At 37.2% G+C, this 26,719-nt stretch overlaps 1 protein-coding gene across 3 annotated transcripts in view; it reads left to right on the top strand.

Moving 5' to 3' along the window:
* The window catches only part of PTPN21 (protein tyrosine phosphatase non-receptor type 21), a 43,572-nt gene extending 18,439 nt beyond the window's left edge, over positions 1-25,133 (top strand). For 2 of the 3 annotated variants that reach the window (XM_057413388.1, XM_057413389.1), the window contains exons 4-20: positions 245-342; positions 2,738-2,805; positions 3,234-3,304; positions 4,631-4,718; positions 4,916-5,004; positions 7,148-7,235; positions 7,943-8,022; positions 9,187-9,288; positions 9,966-10,026; positions 10,556-10,640; positions 11,689-13,154; positions 15,384-15,521; positions 18,079-18,300; positions 19,468-19,596; positions 19,903-20,137; positions 20,696-20,856; positions 21,698-25,133. In XM_057413388.1, coding sequence (XP_057269371.1) covers positions 245-342; positions 2,738-2,805; positions 3,234-3,304; positions 4,631-4,718; positions 4,916-5,004; positions 7,148-7,235; positions 7,943-8,022; positions 9,187-9,288; positions 9,966-10,026; positions 10,556-10,640; positions 11,689-13,154; positions 15,384-15,521; positions 18,079-18,300; positions 19,468-19,596; positions 19,903-20,137; positions 20,696-20,856; positions 21,698-21,826 — 3,310 coding nt within the window. In that variant the 3' untranslated portion in view covers positions 21,827-25,133. The remainder of the gene's footprint in view (positions 1-244; positions 343-2,737; positions 2,806-3,233; positions 3,305-4,630; positions 4,719-4,915; positions 5,005-7,147; positions 7,236-7,942; positions 8,023-9,186; positions 9,289-9,965; positions 10,027-10,555; positions 10,641-11,688; positions 13,155-15,383; positions 15,522-18,078; positions 18,301-19,467; positions 19,597-19,902; positions 20,138-20,695; positions 20,857-21,697) is intronic. The other variant, XM_057413390.1, reaches the window with a different exon arrangement.
* The last annotated feature ends 1,586 nt before the right edge of the window (positions 25,134-26,719 follow it).

The following is a 26,719-nucleotide window of genomic DNA, read 5'->3' as shown; positions in this document are numbered from 1 at the left end:
GTATGGTAGTAGGTAGAAATTGTGGAGATTCTTTGTTTCAAGAGGTAGCAGTATTTGATTCTGCAATGATGTATGAAAGCTAAGGGAGTAGCTAACAAAGACTGTGAAGGGTCCAAATGGTGAGGAAGATTGCCCTCCACAGAAACTGGGGAATGCAGAGAGGAATAGGAAATGCAGGCATGTTTATCTGCATTCTCTTTAAATTAAGCAGACTGTATTAGCTTTTTCTTTTTTTCTTGTGTAGGTATCAGTATTATTTGCAATTAAAGAAAGATATCTTGGAGGGCAACATTCCTTGCACGCTGGAACAAGCAATACATCTGGCTGGTTTAGCTGTTCAGGGTAAGTTGTGCTAACTAGCTAACGCTGCATTAGAAGCTTTGCAGATGTATTTTCTATTGCAGTTTTTCTGTTTATCACTTAAAGACTGAATTCCATAAGTTACAAAATACTTACTCCTTAGAACTTCCTTGCATATGCTGAAGAGGGGGAACAGTGGGATCAGTGGGCCTGAACTTGTGGCATTTCTGTGCAGCCCTCAGAGGTGTGCCTGGGTGTCTAACATGGAGTTGGGTTTGAATTAGACATTAGAGTTCCTTTGGGGGCAAAGACTTCAGTTGTCTGCTTACAGACCCTTCATCTGATTCTGTTAATAAAGATGCTTTATTCTGACATGGTAACAAAAGAAACAAACATGCTTTGCTAAATCAAACTTGAATGTACTTGTATCTCCACATTTTCTCCCAAGTATCCTAGCGTGTAAGATTGTTTCAAGTTAGTATGCAAGACTGTTAACAATTTCTGTGTTCAAATAGCTCCTGAAGACCCATTTCTGTGATAGCTACATGAAAATAGCCGCTTTATTTTTCCTGACTGGAGTCAGATGGGATACAATAGACACCAGAGAGCCACCAGTTCTAAGTCTATCTGCATTGGTCATGTCTCGTATTCCCTGCTGACATGCTTGTTAGATCTTAAATCTCTCAAAATAAAAGTTTTTTTAATGGCAGCAGCTTTGCATAGTGTTTGTATATTGCTACACAGCAATTGCCATTGCCGTACATCTAACAGCAGATGTAAATCTGCCAAAAATTGAAGGGGACTTAAAATCATTGGCAGTATGTGTGACTTGGTTTTTTTTTTTTTTTATTACATTTGTTGGTAGTATCACATTAAATATGATGTCTATGCTTTTTGAAAATGTGGTTACCAGTAGAGTATGGTGAACTGTGTTAGTACCTTGTTTGTATAATGCATCTGTTTAATGAATTTGTGAATCTTTTTAATCTAAGACAGGATATAATGGTTTTCAACTGACAAAATCTTGCTTTGTTATTTCCATATCTTTGGACAGTGTAAATGTCTCTCTGCTCAGTGAGTTGTTTATAAAAATGTTCCAATATAATCCTGTTTCCAGATGGAAAATATTTATCCCTTTAGCTTTCATATTCCTTTTCAGTCTCGTGTAAGGGAGAAAGTGTGTGTGATTATAAAGCAGTGAAAAAACAAGTCAGAAAAAGCACAGGTAAATTAGTGTGCTCCAATGACAGCAGTCACTTATACGAGGTAGGTGGGTTAATTTGAGCTGGTGAACAAACAAAAGCAGTTGTTTGCTGTTTCAGGTGAACTCACTTCAAGAATAATCCGTATTTTAAATAATTATCATAGGCTAATTCTAAACACTGCTATATCTCAAGTGCTGTGTTGGTGTAGCATGTCACAAGTCCTCCCCTTTCATCGCAAATAAGTTGCATATTAATTGTTAATCCTGAATACAAATTTGGTTCCTAATGTCTCTAAAATTATACTGTTATGGATGGATCTGTACTCTTGGGGTTTGTGTTTATATTTCTGGAAGCAGCTGTTCCATACTGACTGCTGTTTCACAGTTTCTCCTGTGAGACTGGTACATAGCTTTTACAATTTAGACTGCTTTATTTCTCTTCTTTGAAGCATTGGTTAGCTTTTTCCTGGAAATAGAAAAAGAGGCAAATTCTTTGGGATGCCATTTGGCATGACACAAATTCAAAAATGTTATTAAAATCAAACCTGTTATTAAGCCCCAGAGTCTGGGAAGGCTTCTAGGTCCCACTTTCTGTGCCTCTGTGCAGTGCTTTGAGTGCAGCAGTGTATTGGCACTATTCTGCAAGTAATTTAAGTATCTGACAGGAGGGAGTAAAGAAGGTGGAGCCAGACTTTTCTCAGGCAGTGGGTGCAAGATGAAATATATTAAATTCTGTCTAAATGTGAGAAAAGTTTTCTGTTGTGAGAGTGGTGAGACACTGGAAACAGGTTGCTCAGAGAAGCTGTGAAATTTCCATCTGATGTATTCAAAACTTGACCAGAGAAAGCTTTGAGGCAGTGTGCTGTAGCTGACCTTGCTTAGGGCTAGACCTCCAAAGGCCCCTTCCATCCTCAACCACTCTGGGATTAAACAATTAAACAATTAAAACCCCAAGGAACTAAGAAACTTGGAGCAACACTCTGATTTTTCTATCATTTCTCCTTTCCTGTCCACAAGAAACCTTATCAGTTTTTCAGAACAAGGGTAAAAGATGGGATGTGTTTTTAGATTTCCTCATCATAAACATTACTGGTTAGTTTGTTGCATTGTTTTGATTTCAAATCATAGTTCAGTAGGATGGAGATTTGCTACTTGGAGATCCTGCTGCAATTAATTGGGTATTCAATCATTTTATTACAAATGTTTGAATCCAAGAATTTTTTTATTTTTTAGCTGATTTTGGAGACTATGATCAGTATGAATCTCAGGAGTTCCTACAAAGATACGCTTTGTTTCCAGTGGTAAGTACTTACTTTAAATTGATAAATATAAATTCTTAAATTGATAAATTTAAATCTTTCTTTAGATTGGTAAATGCAAGTTATTATTAAAGACTCCATAATCCATCCACCTTACTGCTCCCTAGATTGTCCAACTCAGGAAAGCTTTTGTTTGAGACTGGAGTGAGTCATATTACACAGAAGCAAAGATGCTACAAGTTCTTTTTAGTTTCATTGTTACACTGAAAAAAAGGTTGGGGTGGAGATGGGAAAGTGAGTAAAACTTCAAAACAGTACTTGCACATTTTGGTTTTGTTTGTGTGCATATTACAGCATTTAAGCTACAGGATTAAAGTGGAGGGATGTCTTGCCAGTGTCAAGAAACTATAACTAAACTTAATTTTGTAGAACTTTTGTATTTCACTCTGTAAATACTATCTTACCTTAAGGGTTGGCTACAAGAAGAAAAAATACTGGAAGAAGCAACACAGAAAGTTGCCTTGCTACATCAGAAGTACAGGTAACATTTCTAACACTCTTCATTACTTAATTTTGATGTGATTACTTCAGTAGCTCAGGACATTGGGAATTAGTTGGAGTAATTTCACGTCCCATTTAAATGAGTTTTTCACTGATACGCCTCTATTAAAATTACAGTTTGTTTTTTTTCTTGCTGAATGAAAGTGAAAGGAGAACAGAATGACCGGTAAAATAAACGAGAGGATTCTGCTTGAAAATTAAGAATACAGACACAGTTGAATAGTATGGCTTCATCTGCATGTTTCTGAAACTTGTTACAGGAAGTTGTGACCCCAGTAAGCATGTTCCTTGATAAACAACATTGGCAGATACTGATGGCAGTAGAAATATGGAGACAGTTATTGTTCCAGAATGCTTATGATCTAAAATAAAAAGTAGCTAAGATGCAGTAGTTCAAGACAAAGGAAAGTAAATTCTCTGTTGTCAACTCATCAGTGAAAAAAATGTTTGTGACTATGTGAGTAATACTGATTATTTCTTCCTGTGTTGTTTTAAAAGAGTAGTTTGAAAATTTCGGATCTGTTTATCCTTGAAATACTTTCGTAAGAAGATTGTATGGTTAAGGTTCAGCAAAGAAAACTTAATCTGCATAACATTAGGAAAAAGTGAAGAAACAGAGGTTGATGATTGAAAAAGTATTGAGAGACGTAAGAATCAGCATGACGACATTTTGCAGACAGACCTAATGTCTTTTGTGAGATCAGCTGAGGTAGGCAGGGAAACAAGTTTTTAATCCCTGTGACACTACTGTAAGTCTGTGAGAAAACTATCTTTGCCAAGTGGTCTAATTGAAAAAAAAATTACCAAATTACCTTTACCTACAGATCTTCTCATGTTTTCAAACCATTATAGCTAAAACTCAGCATTTAAAAAATGAGATTCTCCTTCCTGAGATGTGAAGCATCAAACTTTGTCTTGGTACTTAACATGTATACTGCAATAGGAGAAATTCAGGTCCTGAACACATGCCCCAGAAAAATCAGTCTGATACAGTGATAAAATCTGGTGACAATGATGGATGTCAAGAAGAATGTGATACTTGTCTGCCATAAGCAGAGATTATAATTTTAACTGATCTTTGTTGCCATTTACCCCTAGAAATGCCTGAGATAAAGAGGTTGCTAGAATCAAAGTGTAACAGCTGAGACAAATATATCAGCCTTTGGGATAGATAAAAATAGCATGATAGAGGGTTGCCTGAATGTCTTGTGGATGCTTTTCTAGCTTTTGACAGTGTCAGTCAGAGTAGAACAAAGGTGATTTTTTCTTACTGACAGTACTAGCTGATTGTTATTTCCATTTGTAGAGGCCTTACTCCTCCTGATGCAGAAATGCTATACATGCAAGAAGTAGAGAGAATGGAAGGCTACGGTGAAGAGACCTATCCTGCAAAGGTAAACAGGGCTTTAATCGTTGTCTCAGTTCCTTTTTCCCCTATGTAAAAGGGGTTACTTCCTGCCAAAAAGAAATAAAACCCTAAACCACACCTCCCTTTTTCTCCCCCAGAATTGTTAAAGCAGTTTCTTCTCATGTAACTTTTCTTTCAAAGACTTTTTTCTGTATTTGCATAATATTTTGCAACTTCATACAGGACAGCCAAGGAAGTGACATATTCATTGGAGCGTGTCTTGATGGTATCTTTGTGAAACACAAAAATGGTCGTCCTCCTGTTGTGTTTAGGTTAGTATTGTTCTTTCTTAAAATAACTTTGTGCACTTCACATTTTAGGTGTGTTCCTCGCTAGCATGAATGTGAGGAGTGTGATAGATGTGATGTGTTTTATTAATTTGATAAAACCTGAACCTTGTCGTCCTCGTGCTACAGTGAATACTTAGATCCATTGGAATTTTTCAAAGTATTGACTGCAGGATGAATCTCTTTAAGCCAGATTAATTCAAAGAGATGAACATTTAATGTAAATTCCATTGCAAAACATTTGTGGAGTCAAAAAGGAACAATTCTGTATGCATAAAGTATCTTAAGTCCTGAGGTGGGCACATCATGTTACTTAGAAATATTCAATTGCAAATTATCCAGGAGTTCCTTTCATATATTACATATAAAAGAAATAGAGGAGAGTCACTTGGTAACATTTATTTCATTATTTTGAATTAATACATTGTTTTAGTTTATTATTTAATATTCTGAAGTTAAATTGTAGATATAGACTTGTATGCAGCTCACCTACCAGTTAAAATTCAGTCTTCATGTGAAACAGCCTGGTTCCCACTGACTTGAAGCATCTTGCTTGGGCATCTTTGGATAGAATTTGGAATAAATTTTTAAAAATACATATTGATAGTTTGGGGTTTGGTGTTTTTTTTTTTTTTAAATCTTAGTAAGTTGTAGTTATTGCTAGAGCAAGGAAGGCTTTATACTTAGTGAACTTTAATCCTCTAGAATAGAATTATTTGGATGATTATGAACTGAAACTTGAAATCCTGTGATCCAACAGTTACTGGAAATCATGGTGAATTCCAGGGGTTAGAGAAGGTAGCAACTGTGTTTCCTGCTCTTAGGGGCTTTGTTTAATATAATTATTAAATACAGTACTGTTAACAGTTGTTCACAAAATTCTGTCTCTGCTCCTGAGAGGAGAGCCGAAGCCAAGCTCTTTTTAGTTGCGTAGAGTGGTAGAAGTACCCTACTCTGCTTTTTTGCAGAATGAAGCAACAAAATCTCTGCTGACGGGTTTTCCAAGCACACAAGGGGAGAGAAATAAAGCTCTGTCCATTCATTTAAGATAATTTCCAAAGAATTGTGTATTCAGGGTCTGTGTAAACATAAGACAATACTTGCACATTGGAAAGCATCAGAGAGTATTCACATTCTAATTTCAGGATCTAGTTTTCTGCTCTTTGCTTATTTGTTGTGTGACTGTGGGCAGTTCTGCTGGGGACAGATATACCATGGTTATTTGGGTGGCAAAAAAGCATAGACAAGCACAGTTTACAAAGGCTGGTTTATACTCCAGATTAATTCAAGTAATTTCATAATTATGACCATAAATGCCTATGAACCGAAGCCTTAAAATTGCCTTTGTTATAAATCAGAATGGGGACACTACTGTTTCTCGACCTCACAAATCTGATTTTCAGTAACTATAGAAAATCCTATCAGCCCCATCTATGTGATGAAAAGGGAAGTCATATAAACACCTTTAGGGAGACTTGTGTGTAGATGGTGCTTTTTTCCTGTGTTTGTGTACTGCAGAATATTCTTTTAATAATCAATGATATAGGCTTTATTTAAACTAACACAATACTAATGATCTAACCACATCTGTATTTGACAAGAACTTGAAGAAATAAATGGTATTATATTTCTTGCAATTGAAGTTTTTCTCATATGTCAATATGCAAGAGAGTTCTTGAAAATATGTATAATCATGCCTTAATGGCTTTGTTGAGTGTAGATTTCCCCCCCTCCCATCCCCATCTCCTAGAGTGTATGGTTTGCTTTCAAGCACTTGGGACATTATAATTTACTGATAACTAAATTTGTCTAAATTTGATTAAAAAAAACCCCAAACCTAACAACAAAACCACTTGAAAGAATTTCAAGTGGAAGACAAGTAATAAACTTGTTAGTGTACATGTTGCACGTCTTCAAAAGTGTCATATACATATTTTAATTTAGCAGTCATTGAATGGATATGGAAGTGATGGTCTGCAACTTGTTCAGATAGATTGATGAACTTTTTATTTGTCCTCAGTTCTTTATCTATATTCTTGGTGGGTATTCTGTTCTTCAGTTGCGTTTTCTGTGGTTTGAAAATCAGAGCTTGAGAGTCATGTTCTTCTATCATCTCCTTTGTTTGCAGGTGGCATGATATTGCCAACATGTCCCACAACAAATCCTTTTTCGCATTAGAGCTGGCAAACAAAGAAGAGACAATCCAGTTCCAAACTGTGAGTAGATTTTTACTTCTGTTTTTTGCACTAAGGCATCAGTAAATAAAAACAAATTAAGACTGCTAATTTAACTCAAAGGACAAAACCTTCTTTTTCTATATTTAGCAACTTTGAACTGTATGAGTAAGTCCAAAGTAATAATTCTTTCTCTGGCTAGCTTTCTGCAGGAAGGCATTAAAAATCTGTCCTTTGATATTTAGTACATTGGCAAGTTTGGTTCAGATGGTCATAAACATTTTCATCCATTCTAGAAAAATTCCTAGCATGTTTTTCTGACTTTTAAACTAGTGGCATTGAAGGATAAACATCTTAGAACTTTGCTGGAATGGGCCACATCGTTCCTTGCAGAAGTAATTCTGTGTAGCATCTGCAAGTTGCCTTTGTCAGAAAGACAGCTGTTGACAATCTTATGGCATGATAGACATATACTGTAAACATACAATGTTAGTTTTATAGCTGATGAGTGTCTTCAACAAAAGGCTTCTACATTCAACTTTCATAAATCTAATAATACAGGCTAGAATGAGTGTTCATATACACAAAGAACAGCTTAGGGAGAACCTGGTGACAGTAATGAAATTATATTAAAATTAAATTAGTCAATGATAATTTAATTTGAAAAATTTCAGTGGCTTTTCTGAAAGCAGGTAAAGGGTATGCATATTTGGCTTAATATGCAAATTTTGGTTTTGTTTTTTTGGCAGGAAGATATGGAAACAGCAAAATATGTGTGGAGGATGTGTGTGGCTAGACACAAATTTTACAGACTAAATAAATGCAGCCTGTAAGTAGAATACATTACCAGAACTCTCGGTGCCCTTGAAGCTTCCATAAGGAAGTGAAATCTTCTATAACCTCTGTGATGTCTTTACTGTCCTTTTCAGATGGTAGAAATTAACAAGTTGGGGTTTTTTTTCTTTAATCTTTTTTGACAAAATACTTCCTACCAGTTTCTCAAATGTGTTCTGCTTTATACAGAGGACGTTATTAAACACTGAAATCTTGACAAAAGTAACAGTGTTTGGCCCGTGCTGCTGGACAGGTTTTAGTTGCTTCAGGGGCTACTCTTACTAGAATGTTTGTGGGATTTTGGCCTGGGTTTGGGTGAACTGCTCTGAAAGGGCACTCTAGAGGCCTTTAGAAGGGCGGGAAGTGTATGTGAAGCACTCCTGAAATGTGCTGGATTGACAGCTGAGAGGTATGGTGTCCTTTGGATATCCATGGAATCCGTATAGCTCAAGTAGCACCAGTGCAAAGTAAATTTAATACAATTCATCAAATTAAATTTAAATGGGCTGATCTCCAGCTTGTAAATCAAGGACTGGAATTTTAGGTACTCCACTGGTACAGCTTTCCTTCAGTTCAGTTATTTCAGTCAAAGACCAGAGAATTAGACCCAGTGAATAGTCTGTCATTAAAAAAGCATGATTCACAAATGTTCATGGGGTTCAGGATTGTATGGGAGGAGATACCTATGAGGGGTTGGTCCAAATTTTCCTCAGGCCAGTGGAAAGATGATGGAATATTTTGTACTACAGTAACTCTTTAGTGCATTCAATGCTGATTTACATTAGAAGAGCAAACGAATTTGGAACAGTGTGGACCTCATACCTCTAAGCTTGTAAACCTGCCTGCCTTTTGAGAGGGATAAGAAATCTTAGTAGAAGTAGTGCATTTGTGGGACTTCTGCATTGCTATCCAAATAATGTTAGTTATGTGATTCTGTATTGAATGTCAGTTTCTAGGATTACTTGTTTTAACCCTTTCATCACAACATGGTTTTACTATGTCAAGTCCTCAAAAAATCTTTTCTGATTATCTTCAGTCTAAAATTCCCTGTCATCTGGTCCTGTTGCTAAAAACTGTCTTATGCATGCCTGTATTAAGTTCAGGTTTTGTTGTTTGGTTTGTTTTGTTTTCTCTTTATGTGTACATACCTTGTCTTTAGAGACTCCCTGGACTCTCCATCTGAGGAGGGCTCTCAGAAATCTTCCCTCATTCTTTCCTTTCCACGCTTTCCAATCCTTTCTCGTCCTTCACTTCCCAAAGGGTGAGCTGAAAAATCATCTTTCTTTCTGAAATCTGGCTGTTCCTGCATTTGTATTATTGTGCCATCTCCATCTCTTGACCTATGTCTTGCTACAAGAGGCGGAATAGAAGTGCAGCATAAAATGGGAAAAAAGAAGCTTAAGGTTTCTAGACCTTATATCCTGGAGGCAATCCAACAATTTATGAAAATTTATTGCTGTTAGCTTGAATGTTAGAACATGCAAATGCTTGTGCAGTATAGTCACATTTTCCAGTTCTTGTAACATCTAAAATGTTACATTCTGTAAACAATTCCATGTCTAGTTGTGTAGAACAGGTAACGGTGTAAGATTATACATGGGGTTCAAATTTGGAAGTAGTCCCTAGTTACTCTGCTCTTTTTCTGCCCTCCTGCAGTGCTTCAGGAACATCTCCTTTTTATGCTTCATAGAAAATAGGCAAAGAAATAACTTACGTATTTTTCATCCTGGCTTTGTGATTCTGCCCATACTGTTTGTGATGGTGGTTTATCCACAGAGCTCTTTCCATTTGAGACAGCTGGGGAGAGCTATTTAACTCGCGGCCTGACTCCAAGAAATGTAGAGTGATTTTAAACTGAACTTGAGATCACTTTTCAAGGGTTGAAATAGGTCTTGTTGTTGTTAAGAAAAAATTCTCACCATAAAACTCCTTCTGTAGACAAACCCAGGCTGTTACAGTGAATCCTGTTAGAAGGCGGTCTTCATCCAGGATGTCTATGGTAAGGACAGCAAATAGTTTTATTTTTGCATTTTCATGAATTTCATTTGACTCTGAATCAGGCAATACTTTCCTTCAGTGGAACAAAATGAACAGTGAAAAAGATGAGTATAGTATGTGAGGAACTGTTTATGACTTGTAGAAAAAGCTGCTATGTAATATCCAAATTATGGAATTACAGTAATTGCTGTGAAAAAAATTTTAAACACTTCTGGTTTTATTTTGATTGCTCTGTATCTGGTAGACTCTCCTAGATGTCAGATGGCAAGATAAAGTCTTGGGTTGGTGGTGTGTCGTTTTGGTTTTGATTCCTTTTTTTTATTGTTTCTTGTATGACCTCACAGGAAAATCACCTCTGCAGATTTAGAGAAATGGTTTAAGATGAAGGTTTTGTGTGTTTGTGTGTGTATTATACATTACATATTATATATGTATATATAATATTATGCATTACATATAAAAAAATCTTCAAGACATTTTTAAAATAAATCATGAGGTTTTAACTAACAATAAGATGCTTGCTTTCTTAGCCCAAGCCTCAGCCTTATATGATGCCTCCACCAACTCAGCTTCATTACAATGGTCATTATACTGAACCATATGCATCATCCCAAGGTAAGTTCATTAAATCCAAGGCTACAGTACATAAGTTGACAAAGGCTGTAATTTGCACTTACAGCTACTTTAGCTAGAGCTGAATAAAGTCATAGGGTGAACATGGGACATGCTTATACTACAGCACTCACTGAAGTGCATAGAGGCATTTAGGCTAATGTGAAATACAGTCATAGAATCATAGAAGCATTTAGGTTGGAAAAGATCCTTAAATCACTGAGTCCAGCCATTAACCTGAGACTGCCAAATCTTAAGCATGTCCCTAAGCACCATGTCTACATATCTTTTAAACACCTCCAGGGATTGTGACTCCACCACTTCCCTGGGCAGCCTGTTCAAATGCTTGACAGCCCTTTCAATTAAGAAATTTTTCCTGATGTCCAGTCTAAACCTCCCCTGATGCAACTTGAGACCATTTCCTCTTGTCCTATTGCTTGTTACTTGGGAGAAGAGACAAACACCCATCTCACTACAACCTCCATTCAGGTAGTTTTAGAGAGCAATAAGGTCTCTCAGCCTCCTTTTCTCCAGATTAAACACCACAGTTCCCTCAGCTGCTGCTCCTCTATATCCTCTCCTATGGGATGTGAGCAAAGTTAGCTATGAAGCATATACAGCAACTACATATAGACTGTGGTTTCCTGCTGTTTAACTGATCTCATGAGACAAGTACACACCCTGCTGTAGATGTTCTTTCTTTCAGGTAAAGTGGTTTAAGATTGATACGGATTTTGTTTAGCTTGGTCTGAAACTCAGCAAACCTATCATAAGCAGAAGAAAGCCATTCTTACACTGAGATGGTGTTTTCCAGTAGGAATTTGCATCATCTAAATGAACATAATAGGTTATTGTGGTATAACCTTCATTATCCACAGCGAAAAGCTGGGATTGTTTTGGTTTGGGGTTGGGTTTTTTTTTCCTTTCCATTTCAATACATAGCTAAGAATAACTGAAATTTTGAAAATTGAAACATTAGTTAGCTATATCTTAATTGAAAGATATCTTTGTTTGATGTCTTGGACATATTGTTCTTAAACTTTACTTTCAGATAACCTCTTTGTGAGCAATCAGAATGGATACTACTGTCACTCTCAGACTAGCTTGGATAGAGCCCCTCATGACTACACTGGTCGGATCCGCAATGGTAGTGTCTATAGTGCACACAGCACGAACTCCTTGAACAATCCACAACATTACTTGCAGCCATCCCCCATGTCCTCTAACCCAAGCATTACTGGAAGCGATGTCCTCAGAACCGATTATGTACCATCTCATAGACATAGCGCACTAATACCACCCTCTTATCGTCCCACACCAGACTATGAAACTGTGATGAGACAGCTCAACAGGGGAATGGTGCACACAGATAGGCAGAGTCATTCAATGAGAAATCTTAACATCAGCAATTCATATGCTTACAGCAGGCCTGATGCCTTAGTTTACAGTCAACCTGAAATACGAGAACATGCTCACTTTGCTTCACCACAGTCTAACCATTATCCATTTAACCTGAACTACAGTTTTCACAGTCAATCGCCCTATCCCTATCCTGCTGAGAAGCGCCCAGTTGTTGGGGCAGTCAGTGTGCCTGAGTTGACAAATGTGCAGCTCCACGCTCAGGACTATCCAGCACCAAATATAATGAAGACCCAAGTCTATCGACCACCTCCCCCATACCCGTACCCAAGACCTGCAAATAGTACTCCAGACCTTTCACGACATATCTACATTAGCAGCAGTAATCCAGATCTTATCACAAGGCGAGTGCACCATTCTGTCCAGACGTTTCAGGAAGACAGCCTGCCTGTGGCACATTCTCTTCAGGAAGTCAGTGAACCTCTAACATTGGCACGCCATACTCAGCTGCAGAAAAGGAACAGTATTGAAATAGCAGGCTTGACTCCCAGCTTTGAAGGAATAAGAATTAAAGAGAGGACCATGTCAGCTTCTGCAGCAGATGTGGCTCCTCCAAGAATTATTTCAGAAGGGTCACAGCCCAACATTCTGATGGAGAGAACAAAGCCAAAAGAAAGTAAGCAAGAAGAGGGTGTAAACTGTGATCATAAGAAAACCCTTTCAGATGCCACTATGCTGATTCACAGTAGTGAGGAAGAAGAAGAATTTGAAGAAGAAAACAAGGCTAGTACAAGCCTTTCTCCCCTCCCTGAAGATGAAACTCAGCTTTCATCTGTTATGCGTGGTTATTCTCGTGATTCAGTACTCAGCTACCCTTATAGCTCTGTTGCTTCGTCTGCTGGCCCTTTGCATATTCTTGAGCCTAAATTACATGTTACAGAGACAGAAAAGAGAGTGAAAGATATAAGCCCCTTTCATTTACTAGTAGAAAATCAGGTACAGAGAAGAGGGGAAGGACTGCTTACTCCGTCTATGTCAGAATCTGATCTTACAACATCAGGGAGATACAGAGTAAGGAAAGATTCATTAAAGAAGAGACCTGTGTCTGATCTTTTGTCTGGGAAGAAGAATATTGTGGAAGGCCTTCCTCCACTAGGTGTAAGTGGATACAATTCCTCTTGTTTCATGTTGTTCTGTAGCAGGAGTTTGTCCAGGTTTGTTTAAGGATTGGCATTTTTTTAATCAACCTGAGATGCTTTTAAAATGTGGATTAAAAGCTAACTTAACCTTTATGTTCCTGCTTTTCCATGATTAACTTTGCCTAGCCATGTATGAGTTGTTTTATATTTCCCCTGCCCCCAAATCCAGCTGTGCAGCTTCTGTCCATCTGATACACCTAACCTGGCTAGTTTAAAATCAGTTCATAGATCGCAAATTCTGCCATACCATTCCTTATCTGGAACAAAAGTAATTCTTTTCATTCCACTACCAGCTTTCTAATCTTCCTCTCACTGAAAAATTGGATGTAACTGAATGTTTACATTTTTTAATTTGTTTGCTTTCTTCTTCTGACCTAAAAGAGGGACCTGACACATTAGGCAGTAAATTCTTTCCTTGCATTCTCTTCTTTCCTCCATTGCTTCCTTTTTCACATCTTTTCCCATTTGCTTCTCTTCAAGCTGTTTTTTATCCCACTAAAGGTAGGATCTTGCTTACTATGTCTCTTTCCAACTCCAGTCTTTTGAAGCCATAATAGTAAACAACTGCAAGTTTCACCTTCCCTGTAATTCTCACCTCATAGAAACATCAAAATCTGTGTGGGACTGTACAACTTCACTGGCACTCCTTACCACTCGTTTTGTTTTCAACTTCTGTTCAGTTTTATGTAGTCTGTGACACATACCAGGTGCTAACGGAGGAAGACCACTGTTGTTATTATTTCACTTTTTAGAACTGATTGCTAACTTTGCCTGCCTGAGTTAGTGTCAAGTAGTTTTCTGCACAAATTGGACTGCAGTGGACCTATCATATAACTTCTACTGCTGTAGTAACTGCTACAGCTGATGCTGCAAAACTAATTATTCAAAAGCTATGTATTTAGATAGTTCCTGCTGTCACTATATTCTGTCTGTCAGACTTCCTGTACATGGAGCTGCATACTTTGAAATGTACCCCTATCAGATTCAATTAATTTTATAATTGTGTGTATTTATCTAAATCTCCTTCCTACTCTTTGGTACATAGATACAGGTGGAAAAGGTGATATCTTTCTCCTTGTGTTCCCATTTAGATAGTCACTTAGTATTTTATTCTTCAAAAGACACATTTTCAGACACGAGTGTGTTTATATAAATCATACCCTGCCTTTTCCTTCTAATACCTATGTAAATGTTCAGGTCAACCTTTGAAATTACGTTAAAACTTTTTAGCTGGAAATGTTCAATAAAATGTTCAATAACATTTAAGAGTTTCATTGCATAACACAGAATATTACCTTTCTGTATTCAATATTAAGATGAATATCCTGGTAACAAAGTTGCCCCCTACCAATGTTTATACATTTTGCTTGTCAATGAACTCTGTCATGTTTTTTTTTCACTTTTAAATGTGGTCTCATGCTCTTAGCTTTGTCTTCCTATTCCTCACTACCATTTAGGTTTTGAACTCATTGATTCTCATTCAAGCAGCACATTCACTCACATTTTCAGTGTATTTTTAATAACCAAACTTATCAACTGCTAAGTTCTCTTACACTTTTTAAGAATAATTTTTTTCTTTCATAAAAATCCCCCTTTGGTATTTTTCTCAAAAAATGAATGTTAACTTCAATAATTTAGATTCATGGCCTGATTCAGGGCTCAGATCTGTCTGCAGTTCTGTGTTCATGTTCTGTATGTGCAGTTTGCTGCAAGCTTAGTCAACCATTTAACTATATCCAAATATCTTAAAGCTATATGTTCATTGTTATGCCTGCTTGTAGAGAAGAAAAGTGCCTGCAAACTGAATAGTAAGGAATAGTAAAAAATATTTTTTATGCATTTTTTGGGGTTGGAAAGCAATTTCAGTTCTGTCCAAGAATGTTAATTACACAGGGTTGTCACCTCACACCCTTGGTTGTGAGCTTTGTGGGCATTAATATTTGTCATTCTCATGGAGGTCAATTAACCTGTGTGGAATGAAACCAGACTTGTGCTGTGTCCCTGGAGGAATGTAGTCCCACCACCCTAATCTCTTACTGCAATGCTTAGAGAAAAAAAAAAAAAGTGAGAGCTGTTTGCAGAAGGGGTCAAAGAAGTATCCTTTGCTTACTTGAACTAATTTGGTTTCTGCTTTATGACTTCATCAGATATTTAAGAATATTTACAAGTTTTAGCTTTTATTTTACAGGGTATGAAAAAGAACAAAAATGATGCAAAAAAAATAGGGCCTCTAAAGCTAGCTGCCCTAAATGGACTAGCTTTGACTAGAATGCCTCTGCCAGATGAGGGGAAGGAAGAATCAACAAGAGCAACAAATGATGAACGGGTATGTTGAAGTTCTTTAATGCTTGATTTCTCTTTTATACTAATGATTTTAAAAAGTGAAATGCATGTGAGTGGTACTTTGTGTTGACTTTAAAATGCTTCAAACTCAAAGCAACTCAAATACTGAGACAAACAAAAGAATGAGACTACTGATTGGTAAGTGAATGCTGGACATATTGCGTGTAACTCTTGATTTTTCTTTAAGATGACAGTGACTGAGATTATAATTCACTGTTCGAACATATGGGAAGTAAATTATATCTACTGATACATTTTGGTGCCAAGTCTTTCTGTTTTCTCCCTTAATTTTGAGGTTTTTCCAGACTGAAAATTAAAATTTGGAGTGTGAGATTGGATTTAGCTGAAATTATTATTATTCATAACATTTTTACAATAAATTTTATAGTTAAATTGCACCCACAGGGTACTGCTTGTGTGGATTGTATTTATCTGTTTTCCTTGGGTGGATCCCTGAAGATACAGATGGAACTTGTGTAGTGTGCAGAAATTTTACATTCAGTAAAAGATCTCACACCACTGAGAGGACATTAGGTTCTGATTAATTTGAGGATCATTCTTTGAGAAATACTTCATCTGCTTGCGCCAGGGTAAAAAAAAGGTCACTAAATATACTTCATCCTGCCTCATATACCATTAAATAGGTGCAGGAAAGTGAAATTGAGTCAATATCCAGCCTGTGGAGGGCTATGTAGAACAGTGCTTTCATCACATATCTGACCAGGGTGCAATTAGATGCATCAAGTTCTGCAGTGATTATTGTATGTTCTGCGACCAGTGGTCTCTTTAGAATGTGGTTCTGAGCATAGGTCGGCACCCTCAGCTGCAGACCCCCTCTTGCTCAGTTTGTTATCAGTCACTGGACAGAGGTTAGAACCTGAATCATAGAATCATAAAATCAACTAGGTTGGAAGAGACCTTTAAGATCATCAAGTCCAACTAAAAGAACAGGCCAAGTCTTGCCAGCTGCAGTTTTAAGGAACAGGCCAAGAAAATTATTTGCAAGTCACACAGTGGAAATTCAGTCTTGGAGTTTGAAGTCTTGGAGTGAGATCCATGGGAGGAAGATTCAACTGTTCCATTTCAACATAGTTGAAATTTTTTTTGAACTATATATATACTTCTTAAAATATGCTAAAGGGCAAAAATTAACGTTATGTTATTGAGATACAGTTCTACATTTAGTACCTGAGTTGGTTACTTCTTACTTACAGCCATCATCTCTTCCTGGATTGACTTTTATTGAATTCAGCCATGTTATCATTCAGCTAGCTCTGCCCAAAGTGTTGAGGTAAAAGAATAATCCATAAAGTCAGGTTATGAAGAAGACATGACACTACAGTCTCATCAGGCAGTAAAGTGGAGTAACTACCATGAAATGGGAGTAGTTCCTAAAACAGTTGAGAAGAGGCAATGCAAAGTAGGCATATGACACAAAGTCCAAACTGCAGATATTTTAGAAGATGACTTTAAATTTGATTCACTGCCTGTTTCATTGCTCAGCTTCATACTGTTATCAGTTTAAGTGAGGGAATTTCACTTAAAGATCATAAAGGAGTTTGTATAATTGATGTATTGATGTGCAAATTGTGTATGATTGAGGTTTTACACCTTCCTCTGCAACATTTGGCTTTACAGTTACTTGATACAACTTTTCTGACCTGATACCACAGAGCAGTTGCTGTGAGAGGCTGGAGATATGTGACATAGATGAAATTTTCTGGCTGTAATCTTACATATTATTCCTCTAATTACTGTTGGCAAAGAGATGCTGAAATTCCAGATGTGTCTTATGATTCAGAAAGAACTTGGTTTCAAAAGAATAAATTGGGTGAGTGGGGGAAAGGGAGGGAGCAGCTTATTAAATGAAATGGAGTCATACTAGTAAAAAATTCTGGGGTTTATATCTCAGCCACAGCAAGAGGTTCTAAGAAGGCTTTGCGACTATATGCAGAGTTTATTATCTTCAGCTTAAGAAAATGTGGAATATTGGTAGTGAATTACCAGCTCATTGACAAGTGTTTTTAGAGTAATATTTGTAGAGTTTTTCTCCATCCAAATGACAAAGCTGACAATATTTTTTTTGATTACAAATTTAAAGGAGACCTTTTCAAATCATGTAATCTAACACGCTATCTTGAGCCAGAGGATTAACGAGTATTTCTTGTTCAAAGGTATTTGAGGTGGTCTGTAGTATAGCATAGCTATCTGGTTTGGCCAAATACTTTTTGCCCAGCTGGGTTGTCTTTATAGAAACTGTGAAGTAATCTTTCTTTCACCAGTGGTATCCACAGTGTTTGTGACCTAACGAAATATAACAGGATAACAGGCTTCTTGGTTTGCACTTGAACAAAATTCCTGCTGGTTAGGTTTGCTTCTAATTTATTCTGGTATGTTTGTGAAAACATTAATAGCTGGAAAAGCACTGAAAATATGTGTAAGAGAGGAAAACACATATGTTTTATACTTCATGAATTCTCTGTTAAAATAGACTTGCCTTGGGATGTGACTTTATATGGTTATTTGTGTCTGTCTTTCAGTGTAAAGTTCTGGAACAACGGTTAGAGCAGGGGATGGTGTTTACGGAGTATGAGCGCATTCAGAAAAAAAGACTTACAGATGGTGAGTGCTCGATAGCTCGGCTCCCTGAAAATGCTGAAAGAAATCGGTTCCACGACGTGCTTCCTTATGATGATACCAGAGTAGAGCTAGTCCCAACCAAAGAAAATAACACGGGTTACATCAATGCATCTCATATCAAGGTGAGAGAAATACTGTTGAAGAAACATTTTCCGGTTCATGTGGTAACTAAAAATGGATTTGGCTATCAATTTTGGTTCGGTCAGATGAATGAAAATCCCTCCATCTCTCTCTTTCCCCTCTTCTGCAGAGGTTTCTTTGGGGAAAGGCGCAACCTATTTTTCCTCATTACCTAGAATAACAGAGGGCTAATTATTGGAGAGGTCTTGTGCATTTCACTTCTGTATTGATCTGCTGTCTCTTTTCTCTCTGGGTTGCTGCTAACAGAAGGCATATCCATTCTTTGCAGAGTTAAGAAGGCAGATAGCTTTATAACAAGCTGGGGTCCTTTACAATGATTGTTATATTTTTGAACTGCAGTACCAATAATTATTTCTTCTTTTTCTGTACTCTTTGACTTGATCCACAACAGGCAGTATGCCAGCTCCCAGCTTAAGCCTTTTTGAATGGTTAGAGGAACAGATGGAGCCAAGGGGAAATCTGCTTTTTCATTATCTTCAGTTGCCTCCTTTCCCCAGCTTTAGCTATTTAAAAGTGAAGTTGCAGGGTGACCTCAAGAATGATCAAAGCATTTTGTTCATTTTTCAATGCATTTACCTACTTGAAGCACAACTACAAATACAGTTGGCTTCATGTTTTATCTGAAAAGAGATTATCAAAGCAGCAGTTGCAGTTGTGTTGCTGTCTTTTTTTAATCCAACTGACATGATACCATAGTTTCTATACTTCAACTAATTCACAAATGTTGAGTAACTCTTCTGATCCTTCTCAAACAAGATAATGTTTTTTGAGGAGTAAGCTAATTCTGACTCTTTAGTGCATGAAATGGCATTTACAGCACCAGTGTATGAAAGCTTCTCAAAATCCCACTTCACTAGAATACCTTAAGGTTGCAAAAAAGAAATACAATTTTATTAACTCACTTAACAGTATGCTTGTGATGTAAAATGCATTTATTTAGCTATGTGCCTATACAATTTTAAACATTGTGTCTCTTCTGCATCTAATGTGACAAGATGCAGCTAAAGAATGGGAGGTAGATATAACAATGGGCTCCTACTGCTGCAGTGTTGCTGTCGTTTTTCAGTTTGTGCATCTTGATATGGCTGACTTAAGAATCAGAGAAAGGGATTTTTGGTAATTACTAAGCTAATGTCTTTCTTTTACAGGTCTCTGTTGGAGGCACAGAGTGGGATTACATTGCTACACAAGGTCCTTTGCAGAATACATGTCAGGATTTCTGGCAGATGATCTGGGAACAAGGGATTGCCATCATAGCTATGGTGACAGCAGAGGAAGTGAGTACAAACTGAGTCAGGTTTCTCCCAGAAAGTCTGCAGTGTTTTTGTTACGATCTGTTAGTGGAAGGGGATCTTTGCTCCAACAGGAAGACCAATCAAAGACGAATTTCTAGTGACCCATTTGCCATGTCCTTGGCAGAAAGATGTAAATTTGCAAACTCTTTCTGCAGGAAAGTTGGTTTACTCATTGAGAAACCATAACGCTGTAGTAGTACATAATAGAGGAGAGAAACAGTTCTTATAGGAGTATTAGCTGTACGAGTGTTCTTACGTTTCTTATTAAGCAACTATTTTACTTTTAAGGAAAGTGGGCGAGAAAAAAGCTTCAGATACTGGCCACGTCTTGGTTCAAGACACAACACTGTAACCTATGGAAGATTTAAGATTACCACACGATTCCGTACTGACTCAGGCTGCTATGCAACTACGGGTTTGAAGATTAAACATCTTCTCACAGGACAGGAAAGAACAGTTTGGCATCTGCAGTATACTGACTGGCCAGAGCATGGCTGTCCAGAGGATTTAAAGGGATTTCTCTGTAAGTTGTATTTAATAGCTTTGGTTTGGGGTTGTTGGGGTGTTTGGGCTTTTTTTTTGGTTTTATTTTTGTAACTATTTTGCTATATGTGAATTAGCTTTGATCAGTGATGCCAAGCATTCTTCTGAAAAAGGTTTCTTCTCACCAGCAAGAGATACTGAATTATATTTTTAGTAGGAATATACCTGGCAGTTTGTTAAAGTGACTGTTTATGTCTAAAGCCATATATATAATTTACTAAAGGTTCAGATACATTAAAACATAATTGCATCACATACTACACATTTGAGTATGTTCCAGCAGTAGCAAGATGGCTATGAGCCAGCTTTGGTGGGGAATAGGGGAAAAAGGCAAAGAAAGCCTTATGAATGTTAGATGGTCTTTAGAGATCTGTATTGCTTTGCTTGGGATATAACTTGTGATTTATACAGGGTGTTATTTTTCTGTGGGATGTCATTTATTAAATTACTACTTTTCTGATGGTCATACAGTTTAATAGCATGGCTCATGGGGCTTCATCTCCTAATTATTTTATTCTCATCTTGTTGAATTTAATAGCATACTTGGAAGAGATACAGTCAGTGCGGCGCCATACAAACAGCACTGCGGATCCTAAAAATGCCAGTCCTCCTGTATTGGTACATTGCAGTGCAGGTGTAGGACGAACAGGAGTGGTCATACTGTCAGAGATCATGATTGCTTGCCTGGAACACAATGAGGTGATCTCTTTTTCTTTCTCATGCTTCAAGTAATGTTAGGTAATGGATGAATAAATAACCCACCTAATAAATGTTTAATGGCTGTTCATCTGAACTTTCCCAAGATGTGGCCTTCAGAAAAGCCCTTACAACTGTGGTTGAAAGAGCTCTTAGCAATTCAGCAGAAGCTAATAATCTTCTAGAGTTGCCCACTTATACACTGGATACTGAATGCTCATTTGGATTATTGACTTGATAAGATATTGAGTCACTGAATAGAACAAGGTATGCCCTAGGCTACTAAGCATATTTCAGGATTTCACCCTGACTTTACCACTTTTACTTCATGCCTTAGTTTTAATGGATAATATTCAAAATATGCTTTGTAGCCAGTCTCTCTGCTTGTTATTAAATATTTTGATCCTAAGTGTAGTGTATTTGCAGTATCAATCTCAGCAGAGGACAAAGCAGTAGATTAACAGAATAAAACCTGGTCCTGTCAGCTTTTAGTGGAAGTGAATAGCTGTAAAGTGTTTATTAATAATGTAATATGCTAGCTGAGACTCAACAAACTGTTTTGTTATGCATCCCTGCCCTAACACTGTGACAGACTTTTGCAACCATTAGATTTGTGAAGAGTCCTACCCCATGACATGGGCAAGTTTAACATTATGCATATTTCATAGATGAGGAAGTAGGCATGGTGTAATGCATGCACAGGCAATGAATTGTTGGAGTTGACATTAGACAAACTGATTCTGCCCTTAGATCACTGGTACTTCTCTGAACCTCCTGCTGACAAAGTGCAAGACAGTCTCCTTACTCACCAGTCACTTTTTAACGGTTTGTTCTCTTCCTCCAGATGCTGGACATCCCACGAGTGCTGGACATGTTGAGGCAGCAGAGAATGATGATGGTGCAGACTCTTTCACAGTACACTTTTGTCTATGGAGTTCTCATTCAGTTTCTCAAAAGTTCTAGACTTATATAGTCCCTGCCACTTCCTAAGGAACACTGCAAGAGTTTACAGAAAGACCACTACAGTTGTCCAGGCAGACCTGCTCTCACTGGTGTTTTCTTCCTATGAGGAATCACACAGTTACCTTTTAGGGTTGGTATGTGACTGTTTAATGCAAGTCAGAGTAACAGTCCCTGCAAAGTAGGATCTTCACTGGACTAAATTCCCATGTTCAGCTGCAGTTATATTAGGGAATGATTTTACTTGTACTGCTCTGTAGTACTTGCGTATATTCTTTAGAGTGGTGTTACTCTGGTCAAAATAAGTATATTAGGGAATGGAAGTACATGGCACAATTTTACTAATGTTATTTTTTAAAATATAATTGTTAACTGTTTGAAAGCTAAACTCTGAAAGTGCACATGGGGTGAGAAGCCTGCTCCTTGGGAATGTCAAGGTCTTACGTAGTTTCATTCTGCTTTCAATTTTATATTTAGAACAATACAACTATATTTTTTCAAATGAACTTTTGGTTTCCTCTGGCTTACTCAGAAAAATTAGAAGCTCTTGGATATTTCAAGCTTTTGCTTTAAGGGCAGTTATTTTTATGTTCAGCCTTTTTTAATTAAAAAAACCCAAAACACCACAACCCAAAACTTTTTAAGCAGAATAATATTTTCAGTGAAGACTGACAATCTTTGAACTAACTTTTAAAAAACCAGAAAGAAAGTATTAGGGAGGGCTGTTGGTAGTTACTTGTAGCTCCGTGTAATAGAACTGACAAATGAAAGATGATGATAACTGTTAATAACTTTCATTTGAGCGGAGGCATGTTTACCTGCAACAAATGGGGAAAATATTGTAATTATCTACAAGGTTGTTGGAAACAAGTGGATGAGATAAAGTACATATTCAGTATTATTCATATATTTAGAGGACAGTTTGATTTTACTGGCTGAAATCAAAGTGGATGCAAATGTTTTAAGCACTTTTTTTCTCTTGTTATTTATGTAGTTAAACATAGAAATTATAATAACGCATTATTGTTTCTTGCGGTAATATGCCATTACTAACCTGTAATTTTAGGAAGAGCCTTTTAAGTTGATGAAGTGAGAGGATCAAAACTGGAGTAAGAAGGTGCACAGTGGTGAAGTGGAAATGATCATATGAAACATAATGGAGGAGGTGTGGCAGCAATGATTGCTGGTTTACACAGTGCAAAGGTGACCAGTAAAAATGTTTATGTTCTCAGACAAGAAAGCCTTTAAAGCACTGGAAGTTTCTGCAGAATCCTCCACGTTATTTTGTCAGTACTAGAACAGATTTTGCTAGTGCTGTGCAGTGTTGCAATGAAAAATATCCATAGAAGCCGTTTGAGAACACTTGCAGAATGTAAGAGCTCTTAGAGGCGAGACTGGAGATGTGGGTATTTTAGTAGCTGTGTAGGTGGCTGAGTCAATGGCTGTGGCATGGACCTAAAGAGAATTGTACCTCTGGTGGTTTCCGTTTTGTTGCGTGGTCTGGTTCAATGATGGTATCCCTAAATAGTCCTCTGTCTGTGGTTTTCAGATGGGGTCAGTGTGGTTTTTACCTGCCTTCTCAAGTGTTTTGAGATGCTGAGTTGAAAATTCCCGTTCAAAAATTAAATATTGGTTTGTAGATACCTGGTTTATTTTTAAAACAACCCTGTGGTAGACCAGTCTGCACACGTGTTTAAAAGTGTCCATTTCCCTTGATACCTCCTTAGCAAAATAAAATGAGACTGAAAGTCATTTTTATTATAGGTGAAATTACTTTTTTTTTTGAGCTATAGAGAGGGCTTGGAAACTATTAGGAATAATTAAACCCCCTTCAAGATAATAATTGTCTCACAAAACATTAATTAAGAATTGTAAATAAGTTGCCTCAGTTTCCTCTGTAATAAGCTACTTCCACAAAGGAAAACACATGGTCCAAATGACATTGTGCTAATAGGTCATTCTATATAGGACATATTAGTTTAAAGTACACTGTTATTCTGGTTAATCCTGTGCATTTGGTCTGCTTTCAGGCAGTCCGAATTGTTCTATTCTTACTAAAAGTAATATAGAATATTTCAGATGGGGAAAAAAAAAACGTTCTTTTTATAACTATAAAATGCCTATAAAGTGCCAAATGTAAAACTGGAAGTTCAGAGGAAAGCAGTTACTGAAGACATTCTTTTCTATAGAAAGCTTGAAAACAAACCAATCTAATATCTCTGTGTTATCAAAGTATTGAAAGAAACAAACATTCTTAGCTATTTGCATCATGCTGTGTTTTAAAAACCTTGCTAGTTTTTGCCACAGTTCACTTATATCTTCAGAAATATTTTTGAATAGGAAGGTATGCTCTAAAAAGTAGCTCATACCATTTCCACTACTAAACTTTGGACTGATCTTCATAGCCTGCTACGTGCAGCTTTCAATGAAATTATACACAACCACAACTTCAAGCAATAATTTTTAGCAGTTCAGCAGTTACTGGGACAGAACATAAGCTGTGAGACATTAAAAGGAGCAGTTAAAACAAGGGATTTAATCCTAAATTTACGGGATTATCTGAGGTGGGTGAGGAAACGTGTGTCTTCTGGCTTTCTTTTCTGTTCTGATGAAAGAAGTTGTGTTCACATTTAGAGGCAGTTGCTCTTTAATCTGGTAGTCACGGTCTTGATTTGTATTTTTTAAGCATAGCACTGCTACCTCCTCCACTTCAGCCTTCAGTTCTGTCCGTCAGTAGCCCGTGTTTGCATTAACAGACTTGATCTTAACAGACTTGACTTTATGTAAGTTTTCCTACTGAAAGAGGAGGATTGCTTTTGTATGTAAACATATGGCTCCAAGTGAGTAGTGAAAATGAGCAGTTTCTCTTACAAAGATACCAAATGAATATAAACGTTCAAACATCCTGTAACAAAATCAATTTTAAACCCATTGTTTAGATTTTCAGTTAACTTTTAAAAGAAAATCCAGCTTTTAGCACTTTGTTCTGAGCCTTGTAAAGGGATGCTTTTTTACGTGTAGTTTTGCTGAATGCTCCATGAAGTGTTGGACATTTTAAGAACATCCACTGTCCAAATCCAGTCAGAGTGTGAGTCAGTCAGGTGTGGATTTATTTGTCAAAAGAGTAAAATTCCACTATAAGCATGTCCTTTTTTCCAGATGTGCTTCTGTTCCTGTGGGGATGAAGATAGATTGTTATGCAAGATTTGAGCTCTTTTTTTAGTAAGAAAAGTTGTGTGAAGACATTCTTGCAAAGATGATGCTGATCTCTAGGGATGTCAGAGCTCTCAGGGATAAATAAAGGTGCTATATACTGTGAAGAGACAGGATTTGACTGATTTTTTTTTTTTTTTTTTTTTTTGTGGGCTACGTGGAAAATTACTTCTTAGCCTATGAAGAGTCAGGAGAAGAAGCCACAAGCTGTAGTAAGGGCTTCTGCACATTTGATTCTTTTCTTGGTTGCTCTGATGAGAGATTTTCTGGCTACTGAATCTTTGTGATCTTGGCCTAGCAGCTCTTGTCTGAGCACATGAATCAGAGCCCTGTTCATTGCAAAGATGTTGCTAACTTAACAGGCTTAACTGTAGACTGCAAATCACTCCTCACCCCACTGTGGGAGGGAGAAGCTCTGTGGTACACAGGGGAGTTTTGCAAAGCTTTTCTGCCTCCTGCACAGTAGTTCTCTCCTTTTTCTGCTGTGCCCCACGAAGAGCAGAAAAAGTTTTATGCCTTAGTATTGCTGTCCTGGTGATACCTTTTAAACAAGCAAACAGTAAAGACTGCAAGTGCAGGTTTATGGTTTATATCTAGAAATCTAATTCAAAGCAGGTGAGCAAGGCAGAGTTCTGTGGATGAGAAGCTGCTCTAAGTTATGAACATTTAGAAAAAAGTAAAATGAAGTAATAAGAAGAAAATAAATGTGTACTAAAATGGAAAAAATTCTTGGCATTTTGAGCAATGTATTTTTCGCTCCCCTTGCGATCCCGTGTATCTTTTGTTGAAGTGGATGACATTAGGAGCAATTTTCTCCAAAAATGCTTCTTAATTTTCATAATTAAGACTACCTGAGGCTGCTGCTACATTTTTCTTGTTGGAGCAGCTGAAGTTGAGTGACTCATAGATTTCAGTGGGCTCTGGACCAAACTTGGGAACTGCAGGGTGGTTTATCATACCACCCTGTGGTATGTGGAGTGAGACCTGTTAGCTGTGGAGTGAGACCTCAGTTTTAATATCAGTAGTGTTCCTAAAACCCTGGACTTAAAATTAGTGAACTCATTACTATATTTCAGTAGTTAGTTCAAATTGTTAACTTGAAAAACCCAATGCTTCAATTGCTAAGAACACTGTGCTTTAGGGTCTGGTTGTTTTTCAATACTGCAAAGTCATGCAGTCCAGAGTCCAGTCCTGCAAGATGCAAAATTCTTGCTTCTTCGTACTGTAGGCTTATTGCCAAGGAAAGCTTGAACCCTTAAAGCATGAATACTCACATGTCTGCTTTAAATTTAAATACAGATTACAAGAACTAACCAAAAGAATGCAGCAGGAATGTGCATACATGAAGCTACAGTATTCAAAGTAAAAGCGGCTGAGAGAGTTCGATACACTTTCTCTTGTGAAAGTACAAAATGTTGGAAGCAGAGAGTGAGGATTTGAAGAATGGCTGAAGGCATTTGGAGGAGGATTTGGAATGTTTTGTATCTGCAGTAGAGCTGCTAGGAGCGTTTGATTCATATGGTATGTTTGTCTTGGCATGGTAGGGTAAATTAATATGTAGTCATAGGTGTTATTTTTACTGGCTTTTTAAAACGTGATTTTTATTTTTTTTTTAAATTACAGATATTTTTTGCAGAGGTTCCGTTATTTTTACACATCTTCCTTTCCAAATGTATTTAATTCAATCTGTCAG

This window comes from Pezoporus wallicus, unplaced genomic scaffold (assembly GCF_028554395.1).
Source record: "Pezoporus wallicus isolate ANWC-B61680 ecotype Strahan unplaced genomic scaffold, APGP_CSIRO_Pwel_v1 contig_3017, whole genome shotgun sequence".
Lineage (NCBI taxonomy): Eukaryota > Metazoa > Chordata > Aves > Psittaciformes > Psittacidae > Pezoporus > Pezoporus wallicus.
Note: the sequence above shows the minus strand (reverse complement) of the source record. Positions and strands in the feature narration are given on the sequence as shown.